This window comes from Aotus nancymaae, unplaced genomic scaffold (assembly GCF_030222135.1).
Source record: "Aotus nancymaae isolate 86718 unplaced genomic scaffold, 86718_ANA_hifiasm-v0.15.2.pri h1tg000007l, whole genome shotgun sequence".
Taxonomy (NCBI): domain Eukaryota; kingdom Metazoa; phylum Chordata; class Mammalia; order Primates; family Aotidae; genus Aotus; species Aotus nancymaae.
Window position 1 is genome coordinate 57,743,708 of NW_026988418.1, and position 26,651 is coordinate 57,770,358.

The window sequence follows — 26,651 nt, forward strand, 5'->3', positions numbered from 1 at the left end:
AATCCACCAATGAAACCATTTAACTTGGAGTTATTTCTGTGAAATTGCTTTTTATTAAGAATTCAATTAATACTACAAATGGCATATTTCTTGCTTTACCTTGACTCAGTTTTGATAAGATTATTTTTTAGAAAATGTTTTATCTAAGTTATTAAATATTGCAAAAAAAAACCTGCTTATAATATTCCATTATTATGCTTTTAATGTATGTGGAATCTGCAATGATAGCCTAATATTGGTAATACCATTTGCTTCTGCTATTGGTAATCTATCTGTCTTCTGTTATTTCTTAATCAATTTAGCTAAAAAGGTTTATCAACTCTGTTGATACTTTGAAAGAATCAACTTTGTAATATTTTCAATTTCCTTTGTAATATTTTCAATTTCCTTTGTAACTGCTTACTTGATGTCTATTTATTTAGAAACATATTGCTTAATTTTCAAATATTTGAAGTTTTTCTGATGTCTACTATTGATTTCTAATTTAATTCCATTGTGGTCAAAGATCATGCTTTTTTTGTTTGTTTTTGAGAGACAGGGTTTTGCTCTGTTGCCCGGGCTGAAGTGCAGTAGTATGATCACAGCTCACTGCAGACTCAACCTCCTGGGCTCAAGTAATCCTCCCACCTCAGCATCCTGAGTAGCTGGGACTACAAATTCATTCCACCATGCTCAGCTAATTTTTGTATTTGTTGCAGAGATGAGGTTTTGCCATGTTTGCCCAGGCTGGTCTTGAACTCTCAAGCTCAAGCAATCCACCAATCTCAGCCTCCCAAAGTGCTGGGATTACAGACATAAGCCACTGTACCTGGCCATACTCTGTACTATTTCTAACTTTTTTAATGGACCGAATGTGTTTTATGATCCCACGTATGACTTATTTTGGTAAGCGTACCATGTGCACTTGAAAAGAAGGTGTATTCAGCAGTTGCTGAGGAAAGTGCTCTATAAATAAAGAACAATTCATTTAAAATCACTGATAGCGTCATTCAGGACTCCTACATCATCTCTGATTTTCTGTCTACTTATTCTATCAATTTAAGAGAAGAATGTTGAAAGATTCAACAATCTTTGTGGAATTGCATTTTTAATAAAAAATTTAAAAGGAATCTTTTTAATTCTTTCATTTGTGATTAATACATTTCAAAGCTCTGTTATTAGGTGCCTACATATTTATGTTTTAATGTTGTGATTATGTCTTTCTAATGAATAGATCTTTTTTTTTTTTTTTTTTTTTGAGACAAAGTTTCACTCTGGTGCCAGGCACCAGGCTGGAGTGCAGTGGCGGGATCTCGGCTCACAGCAACCTTCACCTCCCGAGTTCAAGCAATTCTCCTGCCTCAGCCTCCCGAGTAGCTGGGACTACAGACACATACCACCATGCCTAGCTAATTTTTGTATTTTTAGTAGAGACGGGGTTTCACCATGTTGGCCAGGATGGTCTTGATCTCTTGATCTCGTGATCTGCCTGCCTCGACCGCCCAAAGTTCTGGGATTACAGGCGTGAGCCACCATGCCCACCATGAATAGATCTTTTTATCATTATGAAAGGTCTCCTCATCTCCGACAGTACTTTTCATCTTGAAGTATACTTCCATACTGATGTAGTCATTTAAATCTTTCTACACTTGCTGTTTATATATTATGTATCTTTTCTCCCACCCATTTACATTCAACCTGTCTATAAAGTGTGTCTTCTTTAAACAATGCATATAGTTAGGTCTTGCTCTTATGCCCTTTTAACTACTTTTGCCTTTGACTTAGAATATTTCAATCATTAAAACTTAATGGCATTATTTATATTACTGGATATAGGTGTATGATATGATTTTTTGTTTTCTGTTTGCCATTTCCATTGTGTTTGTTGTTGTTCCTCTCTTCCTTCCTTTTGGTTTGTTTTTTTTTTTAAATATTTTTTTGGCAGGGCGCAGTGGCTTTCACCTGTAATCCTAGCACTTTGGGAGGCCAACGCAGGAAGGTATCTTGAGCCCAGGAGTTCAAGACCAGCCTGGCCAACATGGAGAGACCTGATCTCTACAAAAAATAAAATAATTAGCCAAGCATGGTGGTGTGCACCTGTGATTCCAGCTACTCAGGAAGTTGAGGTACAAAGATCACTTAAGCCTCGGAGGTTGAGACTGTAGTAAGTTGTGGTCACACCACTGCACTCCAGTCTGGGTGACAAGAGTGAAACTCTGTCCCCCCAACCAAGGGGGAAAAAAAACTATTTTATAGAATTACAATTTATTGGTGGTTAAGCTATACATGTTTGCAATACTTTTCTTTAATGTGTTTCCTAGGGATTAATTATGTCCTTAAAGTTTCACAGACTATTAAGAGTAATATGGTGTAACTTCATATAAAATGGAGAAACCTTACAATCTTATCGTTCAATTTCCTCCCTCTCTCTTCTATTTCATAGCTGCATGTGTCATCTATGTGTGTTATAAACCCAATAAAAAATGCTATGGTTTCTGCCATAAGCATTCATGTAATTTTAAAGAACTTTTGAAAAAATAAGAATCTCTGTGGTTTCTGATGAGTAATCAGCAATCATCAAATTAAAGTGCCACCACATATAACGTGTCCTTTTTTTCTGAATGCTTTCAAACTTTTCTCTTTGTATTTGGCTTTCAGCTGTTTGACCATGATATGCCTACATTTGGTTGGTATTTATCATGTTAGGATCTACTTAGCTTCTTGAAATTCAGGTCTAGGTCTATTACCAAATATAGAAAAAAAAAGGAGTCATTATTTATTCAAATACTTTTTACAGCTGTTTGCTCTCTTCATACAGGATTCCAATTATATGTATGTTGGAATACTGTCCTACAAGTTCCTGAAGCTCCATTCATTTTTAATAAATATTTAATTCTCTTTTATCACACTGGATAATTTACATTGATCTATCTTCAAGTTCACTGACTTTTGCCCTTCCAGTGATAACAGTCAACACAATGACTTTTTGCTTTAGACACTGTAGTCTTCATTCTAGAATTTCCATGTTATTTCATTTCTGATGAGATTTTCTTCTATTTGGTCATTTCAGAAATATCTTCCTTTATGTCACTGGGCATAATTATAACAGCTGCTTTAATACCCTTTTCAATGAATGCCAGTATCTGGGTTACCTCAGAACAGGTCACCATTGATTGACTTTTGAGAAAAAAAAAATGGATGATTTTCTCTGTTTTTTTAATACATTGAGTAATTTTTAAACTGTATCCTGATCACTGTGATTGATATGCTTTGGAGGAAACTGATTCTGTTATATCTTCTAAGAAGTGCTCATTTTTTTGTTTTAAAAAGCACTTAAATTTGGCTAAACTCAAAATCTAACAATGAGTCCAAGAGTTATGACAGCCTAGTATATGTGTATAATTGGAATCCCAGAAGTGGGGCAGGGAGCTCTTATAATACATAAAAAAAAAAAATACATATAAAGGAACAAAGAATTAAAGCAGATTTCTCATCACAAATTACACAAGCTGTAAGATAATGTAGTGATTTTTAAAGTATTGATAAGAAAAAATACGGACAGTCCCTGACTTAGGATGGCTCAACTCATGATTTTTCAACTTAACAATGGTATGAAAGTGATAAGCATTCAGAAGTAACTATACCTCAAGTGCCCATATAGCCATTCTGTCATTCACTTTCAGTATTCAATAAATTACACAAGCTATTCAACACTTTACTATAAAATGGGCTTTGTGTTATATGATTTGGCCCAACAGTAGGCTAATATAAGTGTTCTGAGCATGTTTAAGGTAGGCTAAGTTATGATGTTTGGTAGGTTAGGTATACTAAATGCATTTTCAACTTAGGATGTTTTCAATTTACAGTGGGTTTATCAGGACATATGCTAAGTCAATGAGCACCTGTATTTTAAAAAACAATGACTGAGAATTTTTTAGAAAACAATTTAAGATACCAACCGACAGATCCCAGTAGCTCAAAGAACCTCAAGCAAGATAAACAGTCCTACTCCTACCCCCACACCAGACACACACACACACACACACACACTAAAGCCACTCAGATTCTTCATACAAAACAAAATATGAACAGAAAATTTTAAAGGCAGCCAAATAGAGGAACGAATAATTAAAGCAAATTTCTCATCACCAAGTATCCAAACTATAACATAATGCAGTGACATTTATAAAGTGTTGATAGGAAAAACCGTCAACCTAAATTTTATACCGAAAGAAAATTTTTCAAAAATAATGTAGAAATAGATTTTCAGATTAACAAAAACTAAAAGAACTCACTACCAGTAGACTTGTACTCTAAAAAATGTTAAAGGAAGCTCTTCCCACAGAAGGAATAAAATAACTGAAAAATCAGAAACCTGAACCTGCAAAAAGAAAAGACCAACAAAAATGACTGAAATGAAGGCAAACAAAAAGGCATTTCATTTATTTTTAATAATTCTAAATGATAACTGCCCACCTAAAGTAAAAATAGTAGCAATGTATTATGGATTTGCAGCATAAAACTGAAATGTATAACAAAAACAACACACACAAAAAGAGAAAAAGAATATTGTTAGCTATAGTTTTTTTTTGTAGATGCCCTTTATCACCTTGAGAGAGGTCCCCTTCTAGTTTGCTGAGAATTGTTTTCATGAACAGATGTTACATGTTGTCAGATGTTTTGTGGCATGTAATAAGATGATTATATGATGTTTTTCTTTAGTCTGTTGACATAGTGAATTACATTGGTTGATTTTTGACCATCAAACCAGTGTTTGCGTTCTTGGAAAGAAATCCCACTTGGTCATGCTGTATTATCCATTTAATTTATTTCTAGGTTTGATTTGGTGATACACTGTTGAGAATTTTTTGCATCTATATTCACTTAAGATACTGAGCTATAGTTTTATTTTAATACCTCTGTGTATGTGTCACATAAGATTAATGCTGGACTCATAAAATAAACTGAAAAAGTTTGCTCTTTTTTTCTGGAGAGGTTTATATATAATTGATATTAAATGTTTGGTAGAATTTACCAGTGAAGTAACTTGGGTTTGGAGTTTTGTTTTTTCCTTTCCAAGTTTTAAAATTATGCAATTTTTGATAGATACAGCTCTGATCCTTTCCCCCTCCCCGCTTTCCCCTCCTTTTCTTCCTTTCCACTTTCCCTTCTCCTCCCTTCCCTCTCCTTTCCTTCCCTTTCTCCTCTCCTTTTTTGTCTCCTTCTTTTGGAAAAAGAAATCGGTTTTACTTCTCTTGGCACAGTGCAATATATGAAGGTGGCTATGTCCTGACTCCATATACGTCTTACATGAAGATGTCCCTCAAATATGTCCAGTTACCTGCCACGTTTCAGTGTTAGAGAATTGGCAGTTGGCAGATGAAGCACCTCAGGAAGGTTCTTAATGGCATTTTCGTAAGGAGGAAGTTTTTGGTCAAGTGGAAAAGATGAGACCCAAGAATGAATATTCATCCTGCAACTTCCTGGGGAAATCTAAATCCCAAAAGTTTTATGAAGAAAGGCTCCTCTCTGAGTGATCTTTGAGAGGAAGAGCCCAGACTTACTCTTTGTACGTAAGGCTGAGGCAGACAGAGGATAGGGGTAAGCAGCAGACTGCAGACTCAAGGCAGAGGAGTGAAACATATACAGGAGAGCTGAGGGGACTGAAAGAGACTACAGTTCCAAGTCACAAATCCCACTCCTTTCTAAATCATGAACAAAAGCTCTTCCTCTAGGACTAGTTTCTACAGCAACTGTCTTTGCTCCAGGCACAGAAAGGACAAACTAGGCAAAAATCTTATAGGTATGAAAGGTGGAGAGTTAAAGTAGCAGACCAAGAGATGGACATTTCCATAATAAACATTCATGGATCACAGTACTTTTGACGCCATATGCCATGATTATGGTAGAGAATGAAGCAATGACTGCAATTCCTAGGATCAGGAACCAGGCAAGGATGCCTACTCTCCCCATTGTAGTAGATGTCCTAGACAATGCAGTAAGGCATGAAAAAGAAAGGAACCACACAAATAAAACCATTCTCTGCCTCAGGAGAAGGAATGGAAAAGAACAAAAATAACCATTCTCCATACAGAAAAATAAAACTCATCTCTATTTACTAATAACACGATTGTTTATAAGATAAATCCCAAAGAATCTATTAAAGTATATTTTAAAGCTACTAGAATTATTAATGAAGTTAGAAAAATCACAGGGTAAAAAAATCAACATAAAAATCAATTGTTACAATGTGGAGGACAGCTTAAAAAAGAAAAAAAGGAAAAACAAAATGTAAAAAAAAAATCAACTGCATATTGCAAAACAATGCAAATGTTTTTAATGCCACTGAACTGCACACTTAAAAATTTTTTAAATGGTAAATTTTATGTTACGTACCTTTTAGTACATTTTTTTTAAATGATAGCATCAGGAAGTTATCTAAAAGAAATAAAATGTCCTGAGCCAGCTGAGAATTTAAGTATTTATTAAAAGTTTTTTTAAAAAATCAACTGTATTTATGTATACTGGCAATGAACAATGGGAAACTAAAATTTAAAATACAGAACTACCAAAAACATGAAATAGGTATAAATTTATCAAAATACGTGCAAGATCTGTATGCTAAAAACTAGAAACACCAATAGAAAAAATAACTAAATAAATCATATTCATGGATTGAAACACTCAATACTGTTAAGAGGTCAAATCACTCAAAATTTATAATCCCAATCAAAATCCCAGTAGATTATTTTATAGAAATCAACAAGCTGATTCTAAAATTTATACAAAAAGGAAACGTAACTAAAACAGCCACGACAATTTTGAAAAGGAATACAGTTGGAGGACTCACACAACCTGATTTCAAGACTTTCCATAAAGCCATAATAATGAACACAATATGGTAGTGCCAAAGACAGACACATAAATCAAACAAACAAAGAGTTTCTAGAGTCAACTAATTTTCAACAAAGGTACAAAGTCAACATATAATCAACTAATTTTCAACAAAGGTACAAAGTCAATTAAAGAAAAAGTAGTCTTTTCAATATCCATATGGAAAAAAATGGACTTCAACTTATATCTCACAGTGTAGATAGGATTTAACTCAAAATCAATTATAGACTTAAAAGTAAAAATAAAATAAAACTCTAATACTTTTGGAAGAAAACTTAAGAGAAAATCTTTGTGATGTTGGATTAGGCAAACATTTCTTAAACAAAATACCAAATGCATGAACCAAAAAAGATAAAACTAGTAAACCATACTTTCAGATTAACAACATCAATTCTTCAAAAGATACTGTTAAGTCATTGAAAAGACAAGCCACAGATGCAGAAAATATTTGCAAACATACAGATTATAAAAGATCTATGTCCAAAATATGTAAAGAACTATCAAAATTTAGTAATTCAAAAAAAAAACAACAAAATTTTTTAAATGGCCAAAGGATTTGTAGAGATAATTCACCAAAAAAAAACCTACGACAAATAAGCAGAAGAAAAGATGCTCAACATCACTTGTCATCAGGGAATGCAAAATAAAACCACAGTGAGATACCACTAACACCTATTAGAATGGCTAACAATAGTAAAGAAATTCACAATACAAAGTACTCACAACAATGAGAGGCAATTTTTGGAAAAGAATCTGACAGGTTCTTCCAAAGTTAAATATACACTTATCCTTTGACCCAGTAAATCCCGTTCCTATGTATTTATCCAAGATAAATAAAAATTTATTTTCCCACAGAAATCTATAGGCAAATAGTTATAGCAGGTTTATTCATACTCTCCAAAACTGGAAATAATTCCATTGATAAAGATATAAAATCCACAATGGAGTAATGTAATACAGTAAAAAGGATTAAACTACTAATACATGGATAAATCTCAAATGCATTATGCTAAGTAAAAGAAGCCAGCATTCTTAACTGTAGAGACAGAAAAGAGATCAGTAGTTATCAGGGGCTGGCAATGGGATAGGGTAATTATAAAATGGTAAAGGGAATTTTCTAGGATAGTAAAATTCTATATCTTGATCATGCTGATGATTACAAGACTATGCACTGTAAAAACTCCTAAAACTATACACTGAAATGAGTGAATTTTACTCTATGTAAATAATATCTCAATAAACCTGACTAAAAATATCAATTAATTCACAATGATTTTGCTCCTATAAGCGAGGTCAGAGTTTCTCAAAATATAGAACCAATGTTTTCAAAATCACCTTTAACAAAGAATATTCAGCACAAATAATGTAGGATAATAGTCTCCACACTAAACCAACTAAATCAATCCTTTTGGTAGGGCCTGAAATCCTCATTTTTACAGAACACCCTATGTGATTCTGATATATACTGAAGTTTGATAACCTCTTGGCCAGAGTGTGAATCAATTTTTTCTACTGTATTAAATGTGAACTTAAATGTTCTGACTATAGAAATATAGGTTAGAGGCATAAACAAATCACACAATATAATTTGACAAGAAAATTACACATTAATATAAATATTAATCTAATATTATATATTAAATACCAGCATCTTTAAACATATTTCTTTTAAAAAAAAATAGTAGTATATAAGTAGCTCACTCTTTACACACAAAGATAAATGAAATATATATATAAGTATATAAAGTCTCAAAAATCCAGAATAAAATGGGATTTTTTGTTTTGTAATAACACAGACATAGGAAAGGCCTTCTAAGGACCAAAATCTAGAAGCCATAACAGTGGGCGGGAAAAAATCCTCAAAATGATTAATTTAATATTAACAAAAACAAAACAAAATATGGATAACATAAAAATATATCTTTATAACACATATAACAAAAGATAAATTTTCTTAAATCTGCAAAGTGCTCTTACAAATCGTCTAGATCAACAAACCAATTTTAAAATATGGGTGAAATAGTTTCTTAAAAAAAAATAAAAGAAATGACTTATAACCACTTCCTTTAGTTTCTCTTTCGCCCACTCTTCAATCTCATTCTTTAACCAATTTGAATAGTAAAAGGGAATTTCCTACACACACTTCTTCGTCACCTTAGGTCTGTCTCAAGTGTCTCTATGTGTTCTGTGCCAAGATTTTCAGAAAAGAGAATTCAGAGTTGTTATTATTCATAGCCAAAAATTGCATTCAATTTCTAAACAGTAAGTTTTAATTATTAATTTTTGGTCTTAGGAGGATCTATATTAATTCCTTCTGACTCATTATTTAATTTTTATCTTAGTTTCTTTTCCCCCTTTACTTGGACCATGGAATTAATTGCAATGGCAAAATCCTGGAGAAGGATCACTCTTGCAAAGGAGATATGATGTATATAAAGCTAGGATCTGTGATGAACTCATGTTTTACTGAGGTTCTCAAAATGGAAAAATTATTATTCCCAAGGAATAGTTCTACCTGAGGCATCCAGTTCGGGACTGGTTCATTATTACCAATTTACAAAAATAATATGCTTCTAGGGAAATTGTTCATTTTATTAAATTCTAACCCATCCCTCCAAAACAAACAATGTGTTGCTTGATTTTGCTCACCTCCTCTCCTGACAGGTAATATGCTGCAAGCAGGCCTCCAATAAACCGAATGTTGACTTCAAACACAGACACCTCTGAATTCTGTGAAAAACATATTGAAAATATTCACAAATATGTAATGCTTTATAGTTTTCAAATTACTATCAATACTTCATTTGTTTTTCACAAACACCCTATGGAAAATATTTTTCTACTTACTGCATCTTCATTTCTCATACAACTGCAATCTCTTCTCTCATTTGTTAATGTTACTGAAACTTCTCTACTGCTATCACCACAGTTCCCTAAATTCCAAAACCAACAAGTCATTTTTATGTATCTTATTCCGTATTGTGAAATTATCAACATATTTAATAACGTTAACAATTGCCCTTCTTCATGAAAGCCGTCATTTCTTGAATTCTGGATCTTGAGTCTATAGTAAGCACTCTCTACTAGTGGTCCTTCTTTCTTCTGCTCTAATTTTACAGCATCATTTTTATTTCTATCTCTCCTCCTGGATTTTAAGTATTTTTTCCTAGAATATATAATAAATGTTAAAGGAGGCACCCAAAAAAATGGTAGAATGATAGAATATTCAGTAATGTTGACCAAATTGCCTCCTGGGTAAGAAATTAATATAAATACTCATTTCACATATATATCAAAATGAAATCTAAATTATTTAGAAATAAATGTTAAAAAAATTAAAAAGTAGAAGAAAGTGTGACAATATATAAATTTTCCTGAGAAAGCAGGTACTTAAGCATAAAACCAATAGTTTTGATAAACTGATGACAGACACGAAGTTTTTCTAAAATGCAAATTACCTATAAGAAAAAGAATCATGAACAAAATTAAATGGCATACAGATGGAAACTGCACAAATAGAGTAATATTAATAACCTCACTAATTAGAGTCTCTATGTTTGTATTTATATACCGATATAGATATTGCTAGAAATATTCTAACTCATGGAAAGAAAAGTAAAAGTGGCAGAGAACATGATCAAAGAATCTACAGAAGATATACAACTAATATGAAAACATTCATAGTTAATTTTAATAAAAATTAAAAGGAAAACTGTATTACTCTTAAGACTTTCCAACATTCATAGGCAGACACATCATCTGCTAACATATTTCTCCAGTTTAGAATTTTCACAATATAATGTAATTTTTTGATAACATGATTGTCATTCCATCCCACTCTGAAAGTAAAGTGCTTAATATTACTTCACATATTTCCAACATCTAACATACTACAGGGCACGTATTAGACATTCACTAAATATGAAGAGGAAGGAAAAAAAGGCAGGAGGGCCTCCATCCCAAACCAGAATTGCAACAATAACCGTCCAACCAGTGTCCCTGCTTTCATACTTACCCTCCTTCCCTACCCTCTATTCAGCACACTGTAGTTAAAATGAGGCTTTTAAATCTTACATCAGGTTAGGTCACTACTCTGTGCAAACCCTGACAATGCCTACACATTATATTCAGAGTAAAATGACCAATAAGATTCAACATGTGCAGATCCCCTACAACCTCTTTGACAACTCTCGTACTAATATCCCTTTGATTCATCTGACTATGTGGGCCTACTTGCTGTACCCAGAATTGTCAAACTTGAAACTCCTACGTCAGTCTACCCAGAATTGTCAAACTTGAAACTCCTACGTCAGTCTACCCAGAATTGTCAAACTTGAAACTCCTACGTCAGTCTTTACAGTTATTACTCTCTTATCTGGATGCTTCCTTTCACATAGCTGAACAAATCACTCACTTCCTGCAGGTCTCTGAATAAATGTCACCTTATTAGAAATTTTTTCTGACCATCTAATATAAAATATTAATACCCCTCTAACCTTGCATTATTTCCCTAATTAACACATCATCACCTAACAATATAATCACATGGTAATGAAATATTTTCATTTGTAAAATTATCTTCCTTCACTACAGAAACAAAAGGTATGAGAAATTCTGGAGGGACAGAAGGGAGAAATTGGATACAGACATTTTTGAAAGAAGTAATAACTGAGAATCTACTAAACTTGATGAAAGAATAAGCATGTAGATTGATCAAACATTATGAGTCCTTTAAAGAATAACCTGCCTGGGCATGCTGGCTCATACCTGTAATCCCAGTACTTTGGGAGGTTAAGGCGCGCGAATCATGAGGTCAGGAGATCAAGATTATCTAGGCCAACATGGTGAAACCCTATCTCTACTAAAATACAAAATATTAGCTGGGCATGTGGCACATGCCTGTAGCCCCAGCTACACAGGAGGCTAAGGCAGGGGAATCACTCGAACCCAGGAGACAGAGGTTGCAGTGAGCCAAGATCACACCATTGCACTCCAGCCTGGCAACAGAGCAAGACTCTGTCTCAAAAAAATTAAAAAAAAAAAAAAAAATAGACACATGGTAATAGAATTATAGAACAAAGTGAAAAATAAAATATTAAAACAAGGGAAAAAATAGATTGCCTTTTTAAAATTAGACTGAAAACACACTTTGCAATAATATAACAAAAGCAGGAAAGACAAGGGAACTGTACCTCTATTCTCAATTTGAATATCTATTAAGACAGAACCGTATAGTCACATGGCTCCCCTTGGGTCTCTTCTCAGAAGTAACACTTTAACAAAGAGTCCTTCCAAGGCCACCCCATGTAAAATACTAACAGCAATATCCCACCACTTACTCCAATCCTACCTACTCTTCTTTATTACTCTCCACAGCACTTATCATCACCATCTGATACACTATATATAATTTATGTGTTTACTGTTTTGCTCCCTATACCAGAACACAAACACAAAAAAGAGACAAAACTCTGTTTTGATTACTATATCCACAGAATCTAGAACAGTGCCTGTTGCAGAGGAAGCATTTGACAAATGTATGCATTTATTTATCTATTACTCAATTTGGAAGTTTAAAATATAACTCGGGATCAACTAGACAACAATTACACACAAAACAAAAGGGAGATGAGTTAAGTTAAAGCATTCTAAGATCCTTACATTCTTCAGAAGGAGGATAAATCAATTGATTTTTTTTCTGGAGACAGAGTCTTACTCTGTCACCCAGGCTGCAGTGCAGTACCATGATCACGGTTCCCTGTAGCCTCAACCTCCTGGGCTCAAGCAATCCTCCCTGCCCAGTCTCCCAAGTAGCTGAGACTTATTTTCTGTAGAGTTTAGCTCTGACTTTGTTTCCCATGCTAGGCTCAAGCAATCCTCCTGCCTCAGCCTCCTAAAGTGATGCCTGGCCTCCTGAAATCGATTAATTTTAAGCTCTGATATGTATATATATGTATGTGTATATATATATGTGTGTACGTATATATATATGTATATGTGTATATATATATATGTGTGTGTGTGTGTGTGCGTATATATATATATGGGCCTACTTAGAATTACTCTTAAAGTTTATATATACTACACTTTGAGAGAGAGAGAGAGAGAGAGAGAGAGACAGTGTGTGTGTGTGGGGGGGGTCTACTTTGGAGTTACCCTTAAAGTTTAAATATATATATTATATTGTTTATTGTTTTGCTCCTGACTCCTGAAACCAGAGGACAAACACAAAAAAGAGACAAAACTCGGTTTTAATATATTTTTATAAAATATATGTTTATACACATATATATCATATATATATATTTAAACTTCAAGGATAACTCCAAAGTCAATAGAAAGGGAAGGTATAAGTGTCAAACTAGTCCAGGGAAAAATACAGGTGATGTAATTTAATCTAAAATAAGGGGAAAAAACCTAAAGGCAAATGAAAAGTACAATCATAATATAAGTAGCAAAACAAAGATGAAAGACCTAACTCCAAATCTATGTTATCACAGTGAATGTAAATACATCAAACTTAACAGTTAAAATAAAAAGACTCTAAGATTGGATAAAAACAACAAAACCCAAATACTTACTATAGGCAAAATAAGCAGCTAAAATATAATGACATTAAAAGGCTGAAAGAAAGGAACAAAAAACGATTGTGCTGATTATTAAACTAGTTCTCTCAGGTTCAAATCCATTCTTCTATACTCTACACTTTGGTATATGGGAGTTGGAACTACACAAATGCATTTAATTTACCAGCTGGCTCCCTTTCAGGCACTAACAATTGGAGGTTCTAAAAAGACAAGACTGGAGGAAGAAGAGTCTTATTCCCTCTTGTTTACTTCTAGTTTCTGATAGTGTAGTACCAGCCAGGGTTCACCCTGCAGTGGCAATTGTTTCCAGAGTACTGTTCCTCTGTCACACATACACACACACTATCCCCAAATTAGCCTCATCGTTTCCTTTACAGATATCAAGCATTTGGTTAAGTGTCTCCTCCTCAGAGTCTGAGTCCCAGCTATGACAGAGTCTTCTTAAGGTGCCAGTTACACCTGGGCAGCATGGGTACTAGTTCTACAAAGCCCAAGCTACCGCATTTTAATGATCTGAACCTCTTGCCACTGTTCTCATAACCCCCACAGGTGGCAGCTGTTTCCTATAGTTACTACCTCTGGTGCCATCACAATGCTCTCTTTTTGCCTTTTTGTTTCCCCATTCCTTGGATAACAATTCTAAACATTAAATCCTCTAGTTAAAATAAATGGTATAGTTCTGGTTCCTGATTGAACCCCGACTGATAACAATGATATACAAGGGAATTATTAGCCATAATAAAGCTGTCTGTTAATGAATGGGAGTATTGTACAGATGCTAATTCTCCCCCAAATTTATCTGTAAATTAAATGCAATCCTCATCAAAATTTCCACTCAGTTTTCCAGTACTTGAAAGAACAAAAAGCTGAGAACTAAGATAATTTCTGCAGAGAAACAATCAGATACCAAAATTCAGATACAGACATCAAGCTTCTTATAAAAAAAATTACAGTTAAGACAGTTTAGTATTGACATAAGGATAAAGAAAAAAGCCAATGTTAAAGAATAAACTATAATATGACTAATATATGACTAATGTGGCATATAAAAATAGCAGGGAAATAAATGGTACTAGGATCAATTAATAGTGGCCTGTTTTCACCCTACATTAAAAAATCAATTACATTTGGATTAAAGACTAAAGACTAAATACAAAAGCAAAACTTTAAAACCTTCAGAATAAAATACAAGAAAATATCTTCGTGACCTAGGAGTAGGGCTTTCTTAAACAAGATACAAAAAGCACAATCTGTAACATAAAAGTATGTGACTTAACAACCATGCCAAACCTAAGCAGTACCACTTAACCATGCTCAAGTGCCAGAAGAATGGGTACAGGCCTAACTATGAAAACTCATCGAAACTGTGCTAATTACGAAATTTTAAAACACACACACACACACACACACACACAATTTATAAAGTTGTTATGGTTGCCTGATGCTTCTAGTTCATTGCATTTTCCCCTACTGACACATTTAACACCTTGCTTCAAATGATAAGTAAAAGAAAAGATGGTGAGAAAGGATGCACATTTTATGCAAAAATTAAATAACAATTAATAATCCCAAAAGAAGAAAGAGGACTTGGGGTTTCTTTCAAGTCCTAGTATAATGCTGAAAACTACTATGGTTAGTATCTTAAGCTGTTCAGGCTGCTATAACAAATACCAAAAACCAGGTAGCTTATATAAAATAGAAATGTATTTCTCACAGTTCTAGAGACCGGAAAACTACATGATCTAGAAGCCAGCAGATTCAGTGTCTGGTGAAGGCACACTTTTCTGGCTCACAGATGATACCTTCATGACCTCAGTGCCCTCACACAGTGGAAGGGGCAAGGAGTTCTCTGGGGTCTATTTTACAAGAGTGCTATTTCCATTCATGGGAGCTCAACCCTCATGACCTAATCACCTCCCAAAGTCCTCATCTTCTAGTACCATAGTATTAGTGATTAGGTTTCAACATATGAATTTTAGGAAGGCACAAAAGTTCAGACAGTAGCAGTTAGACATTGTGTTTTTTCATGGTCAATCTAAGAGATGAATTATCAATCGTACACTCACCACACTGAAATCAAGGTTTTCTTCAATCCATCTTTGCCCATCTAGAAATTCAGCATGAAGTCCCATGATATAAAGGGTATCCAAAGCATCTACTATAGTAGCACCCATTTGTGAACTTCCTATATTTGGGAAGAAAAAAAATTATCATTAAAAAAATCCCTTTAGGCTCCTGTTCTCCTGGGTGGCGGGTGGGGAAAGATTTTCTTCATATTCGGTGTATTTTAATTTTTTATGTATAAAAGTAAAGTAATAGTACAAAGACTAAAAAGAATATCCAATTTTGTTCACTTTGACATTAGAAATCATGTATATTAGGTAATAATATACATAGTTTAATATATTTTAATAAAAATAGTACTTTGATAATAGGATAATAAAAGAAAACTAAAAGCATACTTTTTCTTAATTTTCAGCCCAGTCAGAATATGAGATATCTATCTACTTAACTGAGAAAGGAAAAGCAAGAAGAGTAATTGAAGAAAAGGGGAGAGTAGTTCAAGATGACAAGCTGAGTAATAAGACAACCATGTCCTTCTGGTCTGGACCAAATTCATAGAAAGACATATTTTACAACTATATAAATATATAAAATAAAAACATATTTTAAAATAATGAATGTATAACAGGGCTAATCACAGTGGAAAAGAAACTTAATCCTTAACAATCAAAAAGCAGGTAGATCATACAGAAAAAGGAAACCATCAAACAAAATATGAGTAGAGAGAATCAAAATAAACTGTAACCACTTTTAAAAAAGAGATAATCCTGATCATTAAAAAAAAATTCCAAGGGGAAGAAAACAAGAGAGAAAGGGAGGAAGAGAGGGAAGAATTAATTCAAAACAAGCCTAACTGATAACAAAACTAGATAATGAAAACACAAGAGAAGGAAACAGGCCAATCTTACTAATGAATATAACTATACAAATCCTAAATAAAATCTCTAGTAGAGTAAAAAATCTAGTGGTATAGCAAAAAAATAGGTAGCAGGGAGCAGATGGGTTCTCCCCAATTCCATAAATGCAATTATTTCTGTCCTCGGAAAATGCAAATGATCCACACAGCTTGCTGCCTGCATTAACATGGCTTTTACTATTACATTGTCTTCCACAACGTGAATTTACTGTTCCAGGAGCTCTTGTCTAGAAAGATAAAAGTTGCAAAAAAAAAAAAAATTTATTGTTCATTCCAGGAACTTCCTGAAAGACCCATCAACTCTTTAACAGAAAGTATCAAATGATAATTTATACCCCAAAACTCTGAAAGGCTACGACTCCAGTGAGGTAGTGATCTCCTTATCAGAGTAATAATTAACAGCTTTGTCTTATCAACAGGTTTTCTTGATGATTTTTAAGAGCTAGCATTCAACATTACTTAGTTCATATTTTCCATTTATTATTCTTTTCTTTCTTTTTCCATTCCTCTTTCTACTGGGCAGAAATTGTTTTCTTCCAATGGTTTGAAGCTATACACAATTTGTCCTTATGATGGTTGTCTTTAATTTACATGCCATTTTCTTGTTCATGTGTTCCTAATAATTTCTTCAACTTATCAATACATCTGTCTTCTCTTAGCTGACGAGTACTCCAACACACTCTGATAAATTCCTTGGTCTTCTCCCTACTCAGTTCCCCTTATACTAATATTATCTAGAAAGTTAGTTATGTGTTATTCCGTTCCTCAGCTTTTTATTAAGATAAAAACTTTATCAAGCCATTTAATCACTCATATATCTCTATCTCTTGCATAACTGCTTGAATATGTATCTCTTTTAATTTTACCATTTCATCCAAAACATTTACTAAACTTATTTTAAATCCTCAAAACTACTGTTTGTGTCCTTATTTCAATTTTTTGTAGGTAGTTCTCTGCTCCTCCAGTTATCTAGTTATTTATTTAGTCCTGTACGTATATACTTCTCTCAGGTATTGACTATTATGGAATGGAAAAAGGCCTGATCCACCTATTCTGTACCAGTCTTGCTTAGTTCCACAAGGTGCCATGAGCTAAAGAGCTCAAGGAAGAAAAGTGTAAAATTGAAATTACTGGCCATCATTATGATTGTTTACCTGGACAAGTCAAGATTTCAACAGGAAAAAATTAAAAAGCCTAACACTATTCTTGGGTCAAAGAAGCAGCAAAATATGACACTACAGAAAATATAAAACATCATAAAAATTTAGTATGAGAGTATGGGAATCAACTGAAGCAGTTCTCAAGAGAAACTTAAAATATTTACACTAGTTACAAGAACAAATGAAAATAACTGAATTTAACATTCTAAGGAAGAAAAAAAATTTGGGCAAAATAACAGAAAGAATGAGAAAATCTAAAGGCAGAAATGGATGAATTAGAAATGAAGAAAATTATTGAAATAACAAATTCAAGAAATGGTTCTATGAAGAACCATACAGTGAATCTACCATTTACCTAGTTTTTAAAAGGTAGACGAGACAAAAACAGAAAATAATAAAAATGCAACAACAGATAAGCACAGAGATTTTTTTAATTATAAAAGGCTCATTTCATTCATATATTCACAATAAATTTGATCTTTCTCAAGAAATATTACTCTTGACTTGAAAGAAGAAACAGAAAAATCTAAACAAACAGACCAAAAAACAGAGAAAATAAAGAAGTTTTCAAAGAGCTATCCACTATCAAAGTACCATACTCTAGAAGATTCATGGAATGAATATTACCTTAAAGTTTTATACTTTTAGCTTTTATATTTAGCTCTGTGATCCATTTCCAGTTAATTTTTGTATACAATGTTGAAGGAAGAAACAAAGTTCATTATTTTTCCAAAGTTCACTATTAATTTTTTCATTATTAATTCTAAGGATAACTCCTATGCTATACAAATTTTTATGTAACACAGGGGAAAAGATCTTAAAATTCAATTTGTAAATTCTGTATACCACTGAAGGAAAAAAATCGAGTTTACTAAGAAACATACAACTATATCTGATCTCATTTGTGAGCACCAAGGGAATATTTAGGAGTAGAACTGACAGGCTATACATAAGTTTATAAGAAACTGACAAACTGCTTTCCACAGTGTGCCATTTTACACTCCCAATACAATTTGTAAGAGATATAGTTGGTCTAGTATCCTTGTCAATATTTGGTATTGTTGATCTTCAAATTTTAGACATGTTAATGGGTGTGTAGAAATACTGCCTTCTGGTGTGAATTTTACTTTCCCTGCTTACTGATGTGCTTACTGGCTATTCATATACCTCCTTGGGTGGGGAAGTATTTATATATTCTGTATACATCCTTATGTATGTATTTCAAATATCTTCTCCAAGCCTGTTGTTTGCCTTTCCAATTTCCTGATGTCTTTGGGGAGCAGAAATCTTCAATTTTCATTAAGTCCAATTTGCCAATATTTTTCTTTTATACTTGATGCTTTCTGTATTCTGAAAAATCCTTGCTTACCTCAAAGTCACAGAGATATTCTCAAATATTTTCTACTGAAAGTTTTATACTTTTAGCTTTTATATTTAGCTCCATGATCCATTTCCAGTTAATTTTTGTATACAATGTTGAAGGAAGAGACAAAGTTCATTATTTTCCCATACAAATATATGGTTGATCTAACACCATTTGTTGGAAAGACCATCCTTTTAATCACTGAATTACCTCAGCATCTTTGTTGAAAATCAATTAACCATGTATGTGCACTTCTATTTCTATTCTTTTCCACAGATCTCTATGCCCATCATTATACTAAAACTATACTGTCCTCAATTGTAGCTTTACTGTAAATTATAAAATCAGGTAGTGCAAATCCTTTAGCTTTGTTTTAAAAAAAAAATTACTTTGACTATTTTAAGTGCTTTCTATTTTTATAAGATTTTCGAATCAACTTGCCAATTTCTACAGAAAAGCTAGTGTCATTTTGATTGGACTGCTCTAAATTTAAACATAAATGTAGAAAAAATTAACATCTCAACAATATTGAGTATTCAAATTCATGAACATGGCATTTCTCTCCATTAAGTCCTTTTAAATTTCTCTCAAAAACAACATGAAGTTTTCAGTGTACAGGTTCTGTACATATTTTCTCAAATTCATACACATATAGTTCATATTTTTTGATGCTCCTGCAAATGACATTATTTTTTAAATTGCATTTATAACCATTTGTTGCAAGTATACCAATACATATAATTGGTTTTGCATACTTGTATCCTGTAACATTTCCTAAATTTGTTTATTTATTCTTCTATCCTTTTTTGGTACATTCCTTAATATTCTTTCTATGGACAATTATGTTGACTAAAAATGTAAAGACAGTTTCACTTCTTTATTTCCAATCTTTATTCTTTGTTTTCCTTTTTTTCTTTCCCTGCATTAGTACACTGGCTAGGATCTCCAGTACAATGTTACATAAAAGTGAGAGAGTAGACACCTTTGCCTAGCTTGCAATCTTAGGGGAAAGCATCTAGTCTTTCAATATTAAGTATGTGGGAGGTATTTTGTATTTTTTGCTTATTGTTGTTGTTTTGAAATTCTCTTTATCAAACTGAAGAAATCCTCTTTCTAATTTAGTGTGCTAACAGTTTTTATCATGGATGAATGTTAAATGTGATTAAATGCTTTTTCTCCAGCTACTGGGATGATCCTAAGATTTTTCTGTTTTATTATATTAATATCTTAAACTACACTAACCAATTTCCAAATATAAAACCTACCATGTATCTCTATGGTAAACTCCACTTAGTCATAATTTAATATACAATAAGCCTTCAGTATTCACCAGTTCCATATCCACAGGTTCAACCAACAGTGGATGAAATATTTAAAAATAATTTTAAAATAATACAGCAATTAAAAAAATAAAAATTTTAAGATACAGCATAACCACTATTTCTATTGTATTAGGTATTCCAAGTAATCTAAAGATAATTTTAAATATATGAGAGAATATGCTTAAGTTATATGCAAATATTATACACTATTTTATACAAGGGACTTGGGCATCTGTGGATTTTGGTATTCTCTGGGGTCCTGAAATTAATCCTCCATGGATACCAAGGGACAACTGTATTACTGAGTAAGATTTACTAAAATGTGGTTAAATATTTTTATGTCTATGTTCATAAGGGATACTGCTCTACAGTTTCCTTTTCTTATAAATATCTTTGTCTATTTTTGATACTAGGGCTTTAGTGGTGTTCCTAAGAATGCATCATCCTAAATGCACAAACACCTAACCAGAGTACCTCAAATTACATGAAGCAAAAGATGACAGAACTGAAAGAAGTCCAAAATAAGAGTTGAAGACTTCAACATCCCTCTCTCAGTAACTGACAGAACTAGACAGAAAATCAACTAAGATAGAGATAGCCTGGACAACCCCATTAATCAATGGGATCTAACTGACATCAACAGAACATTCCACACAGTAACAGCAGAATATACAAAGACTATTCTTTCTAAGCACAAATGGAAAATTCACCAAGACAAACCTGTGTCAGAAAGCAAATCAAAAACAATTTAAAATAATTAAAATTATGTGACGTATATTCTCTAATCTTAATGGAATTAAAACGAGAAATCAGCAACAGGATTTTTTAAAACTCTAAAAACTTAAACTTACTCAAGGAAAATTTTAAAACACTGAATTGAATGAAAATGAAAATATATCAAAACCTCAGGAATGCAGCTAAAGCAGCAGTTAGAAAGTTTATAGTAATAAATACATTAAAAAAAGAGGATCTTTGGTCAATAATCTAGGCTTCTACTTAAAAATATTAGAAAAACTAGCAAAATCGCCCAAATCATGCAAAAGAAGAAAACAATAAAGAGTAGAAATAAATGAAAACACGAAGAAAATATTATAAAGATCAATGAATCCAAAAGTTGTTTCTTTGAAAAGATCAATAAAATTTATAAACTTCTAGCAGGACAACAAGAGACAAAACATAAATCACTATTATCAGAAATGAAAGGGGAGTATTACTACAGCTGCCACAGACATTCAAAGGACAAGGCAATACTCCAAACAATTCGAAGCATATAAAATCAATAACTTAAATAAAACGAGACCAATTCCTCAAAAACCACAAATTACCAAAACTCACTCAAGAAGAAACACATAAACTGAATGAATGGTCCTTACTACTAGAGAAATTAAGTTTGTAGTTTAAAAATCTTCAAGAAAAAAAAATCCCAGATCCAAGTGGCTTCTTCAGCAAAATATAGCAAACATTTAAGAAAAAAATAAAACCAATCCTAAACAATCTCATCCAGAAAACTGAAAAACAGAGAACACTTCCCAAGTCATTTTATGAGTCCAGCATTACTCTGATACCAAAACAAGACGATTATAAGAAAAGTACAGAACAATATCGCTCATTAATATAAAAGCAAAAATCTTCAAAATATGCGCAAATCAAATCACAGTTAAATCAGAAGTAACAAAAGGAATTTATTTACATATAAATATATTCACACACACCCCTGGAAAATAAAAAGCACCCTTCGAAAAGCATTGCAAAGTCAAAGAATACTCTTTTTCCAAACCAAAATAATTTCTTCTACATGCAAAAAGACCTATCCCCAACAAAACTTTCTATTCTCCAGAATATCTCAATAGAAAGAATTCATTCCGCTTTTTTTTTTTTTTTTTTTTAGAGAAAAGGTTTTGCTATGTTACCCAGGTTGGGCCACAGTAGCTATTCACAGGCATCATGATCATGGAGTCCTGTGGCCTTGGACTCCTGGCCCCATGCTATCCTCCTGTTTCAACCTCCTGAGGAGCTGGGACTATGTGCCACTGTACCCAGCCATTCTAACTATTAATCACTGTTAGAATAATTAGTATCAGTGCTAACTTACATCCAGCAACATTTCTCTCTCCCCTCTCCTGGCTCCAGAGCCAGGCCCTCACTAAGAAAAATAAGAACATACCCCCATCCTCCAAGTACAGCATTTTGGTTCAACAACTGGCACAAAACCCAAACAGGGACAAAAAGAAATAATGAGTCTTTCAATTCTATTTCTAAGACATCCAAGAGCTCTCTTCTCTACAATGTTTTCTTTCCTACAGATGAGGTAGTATGAAGATAAGAAGCTTCAAACTGCTGCAGCCATCCTGCTAAGAAACCAGCTTGACATAAACACACAAGAAAAGAGAAGAGATAAAGTAAAAAAAAAAAAAAAGCTCAGGTAGAATCACATATACATCAGGAATTCATTCAGCTGATTAAGTTTCCTTTTTCATTTAAGCCATTTTGCAATAGATTTTCTGTTACCCGTACATAAAGAGGACTCTGATGCTAAGAACTAACTGGACAGAAGTCAGAGGAGCCACTATCTCAGTTACCCATATAAAAGAACTGTTTAAAAATTATCATGGCTAACAAAATGGGGAAAGTTTTAAGTTAATGTTTTCCCTAAAATCTAGAATACTACAAACAAAGGCTCAATATCCATTTATATGTTACAACAGTAATAGAGGCTCTAAGATTCTGATTCTGTAAAGGCATACTAAATTTGAGATGTCAAATGAGACATTGAGAACTAATTACTACCCTTCTCTTAGACTTTTTCTATTTTTTTAAAAAAGAAAACATAAAAATATAGTTTTTTTAAAAAAACTCAAATTGTACTTACTGGCAAGAATTTGAGATACACAAAAGGAACAGAGTAGGAAACAAAGTATTAACTATAAAAAGTAATCCTTTAACAAACTAACTGCACAGCCACAAACATAAGACAAAACAGAATCATGGATCTATTCCTACTTAGGTTGTCTGGCTGGAAAAGAAACTGTAACCACTTAAAAATTTAATAAAAAATAATAAGCACCTAATTTTGAGTATTGAAAATTCTGCAGATTTTTACTTTTTCTACCATTTCACTATAATTTTCTTCTTGCAATAGATGTTTCCCAAACAACTAAATTAATTTTCTTCTACCTTTAAAGTTTACTAAAGCAGCAGTATTTATTTGATAAACAGATACGATCAGTATCTATTTGATAAATATTAATATATTAGATGTTCTGAGAAATATCATTTGAAAAAAGTAAAAAATTAAAATTCAATTTTTATTTTCAATACATTTTTATACTCCAATTTTTTCTAAAGGCTCACAATTTACTTACCACTGAGTTTAACATAAAGGCATAGTTACTTGAAGGGAGGATCTAACTTAAATTGACTACTAAACATCATGTCTTTAGTGCACTAATGCCTCATATTGTGACACCCACAAAGCAGTAAGAACTTTCCAGTCTGAAACACTGCTAAGAAAATATAACTTATTTCATTACATGATAGCTGATAAATTAAATAACATATTATGAAGTCTCTGGTACTCACTGATTACCTAGAGGAAACTTTTTTCTTTTACTCCTTTACCACATCTTCCAAATCCAACAGAAATTATTTTTTAAGACATTTTCTTTTTAGGCCAAAAAAGGCAACAATGAACAAATTATAATGGAAATCACAGTATTAGAAAAATCCTTCTCTAGTGTCAAAAAGAAAATTGCTGTTATTTGAATTACTGTGATGGTTTACTATATGTGATAAAGAAAATCTGATTGCATGTAACTAGTTTGTTTCTTTTTAGCCTATTAAAATTTTCTTGCCTTCATCTATCATTACTTAAAAGATAATCAACAAGTCACATTAAGAAGCATTTAAAATGGGGGAAGGAGTGAAGACTACAAAGAGCAGCTTAACAATTCTCAAGACTTATCTTTGGGTTTAGTAAACGTTGTTAGTTAAATTAGTCAAGTAAGTTAACTTACTCCTTGAGTAAGTTAAACTGGGAAGTTTTATAAGTTAACTGAGCTGGAAGGAGGTAGAATGAACAAACTCAAGATGAACACAGCTCTTCCCCAAACCTCCATTCACAGAACACACTGCTGATTTTTCCTTAAGAACTGTGCATGTACAACATAACCCACTGAATTCAGTAACCCAATCGCCCTGGGTAAGTCACTTTTTAAAAAAAATGTACACAAGACTACAAGAATTTCCTATCTTTCCCCTCTTCCTCTGTAACGTGAATATCAGAATAGGTATTATGTTGAAGAAAAAAATGACAATAGGTGCTTACCTTTCCTGGCACTAAAGAAAAAAAATGCTGAAAAAAGATTTAAAATACTCAGATAAATGACTAAAGCATCCATATGCAAATAGAAAATCTACCACATATATGTGTACTCCAAAGCAACTGGAACTTAATCGTGACTGACACTTGCAAAATTCATACGTTTCTTCAAACCGTAGTTCCACGAAATACTCAGATTTTAAAAAATACTTTAAAAAGTTACATCTTGTTTTAAAAGATGGAGGTAGAAAATGGCAATAGTAATTAGAAAAAGTAAACTTACCAAATATGTTAGTGGAGTGTCCTTTCCTTGCAATAGGTCTGAGTTCATTATGTCCCCACCCATATGTCCTATAGTTATCCCAGGCATGTTTCATCATCTGAAAAGAGAAAAATTATAAGCCATGAATTTAAATTTTTCACAGACTGTTACTTTTATTTCACATAATTTTGGGTTCTATTACTGTATCCTTGCCCACTCTTCTAGATCTACATTAGTATATTATCCAACTAACATTTGTATCAGTAAGAAAACACACATAACTATGTTTAATCTCATGTATATGACAGGAAAAAACATGGGTATAAGAGACAAGTCCTTTTTCTTTGGGAGGTACATACCTGTTTGGCATTCTTTCCTTTTAAGAAATGTCAGTCTTTTGGGGAACAGGCTTCCCCTCTTCCTCACATACAACAGAGCTGTCAATCAAGAGGCTCTGTTTCTACCACCAATTAATCCAGCCTAGCTGGAAAACACCTTATCCTTAGAGCAGAGATCAACAAACTAACTCTGCTGTTATAGCGCAAAAGCAGTCCCAGATAATATGTAAGTAAACTGACATGGTTGGGTTCAAATTAAAATTTATTTTTAAAAAACAGACAGCAAGCAGAATTTCGCCCACAGGTTGTAGCTGTCAACCCCTGCTCTAGACAAAGTGAGTGGATACATGTGATTCAAGTAGGAACAATTAAGTCCTTTTTACACATATTGTTATAGACACCAGGATATAGAGGGACTTTTTTATTCTGCAATCTCATGGTCTATGTAATATATAATTCTGGAGCTGATAATGGCTCTCTCGCAACATGGAGAAACTAGCAAAAGGAAAGAGAAAGTCACATGCCTAATACTGACAGTAATATCTACAGACTTGGATTCAGCCAAACTTGAAGCCCTTGTTTAGAGCCATCAAACCAATAAATACTTTTTGTATCACTTAGTTTGAGCTGAGTGTGTTGCAACCCAAGGACTTTTGAGCTATACAATAGCAGAGTATTTAACTGTGTATCAGATGAATTATATAATAGTGGACTGTGGTGTAACAAAAGTCTATTCATTTAACAGCGTAGTATTAATTAAACATTTCCCAATTTGCTTTATGTAGTCAGCATTAATCAGACACCAAAATCAAGCAAAGATATTACAAGAAAACTCAAGACCAATGTATCTTAAGAACACAGATGCAAAATTCCTTAATAAAAATTAGCAACATCTAAGGAGGATACTATATCATGACAAAGTGGAGTTAATTTAACCCAGGAATATAAGATTAATCTAACATCCAAAAATCAATGTAATTTACCATGTTAACAGAATAAAGAGGAAAAAATCATAGTCATCTAGAGAAAAATGAAGACAAAGCATCTGACAAAATTCAACACTCATTCATGATAAAACTCTCAGTAAATTACAACTATCAGTAAACTACGACCATCAGTAAACTAACAACTCTCAGTAAACTAATAACTCTCAGTAAACTAACAACTACAAGGAGACATTCTCAACCTAATAAACAGCATCTTTAAAAAACCTACAGTTGACACATCATAGTTAATGGCAAAAGACTAAATGCTTAACCCCTAAAGCTGGGAACAAACTTGGTATGTCCGTTCTCCCCACTTATTTTCAACAATGTACTAGAACTCCTAGCCACTGCAGTACAACAAGAAAAAATAGATAAATAAAAGGTATAAAAATCAAGAAGGAAAAAGGAAAAGTAACTCTTCACAGAAGACATGACTATGTATAAGAAAAATTACAGACAATC

At 32.9% G+C, this 26,651-nt stretch overlaps 1 protein-coding gene across 3 annotated transcripts in view; it reads right to left on the reverse strand.

Annotated features, from left to right (window-relative positions):
* Positions 1-26,651, reverse strand: part of MAN1A2 (mannosidase alpha class 1A member 2) — a 164,466-nt gene that overhangs the window by 103,649 nt on the left and 34,166 nt on the right. For all 3 annotated transcript variants that reach the window (XM_012458861.2, XM_012458863.2, XM_012458862.2), the window contains exons 3-5: positions 24,887-24,983; positions 15,527-15,645; positions 9,523-9,603 (exon numbers count right to left, since the gene is read on the reverse strand). In XM_012458861.2, the coding sequence (XP_012314284.1) occupies positions 9,523-9,603; positions 15,527-15,645; positions 24,887-24,983 (297 nt within the window). The remainder of the gene's footprint in view (positions 1-9,522; positions 9,604-15,526; positions 15,646-24,886; positions 24,984-26,651) is intronic.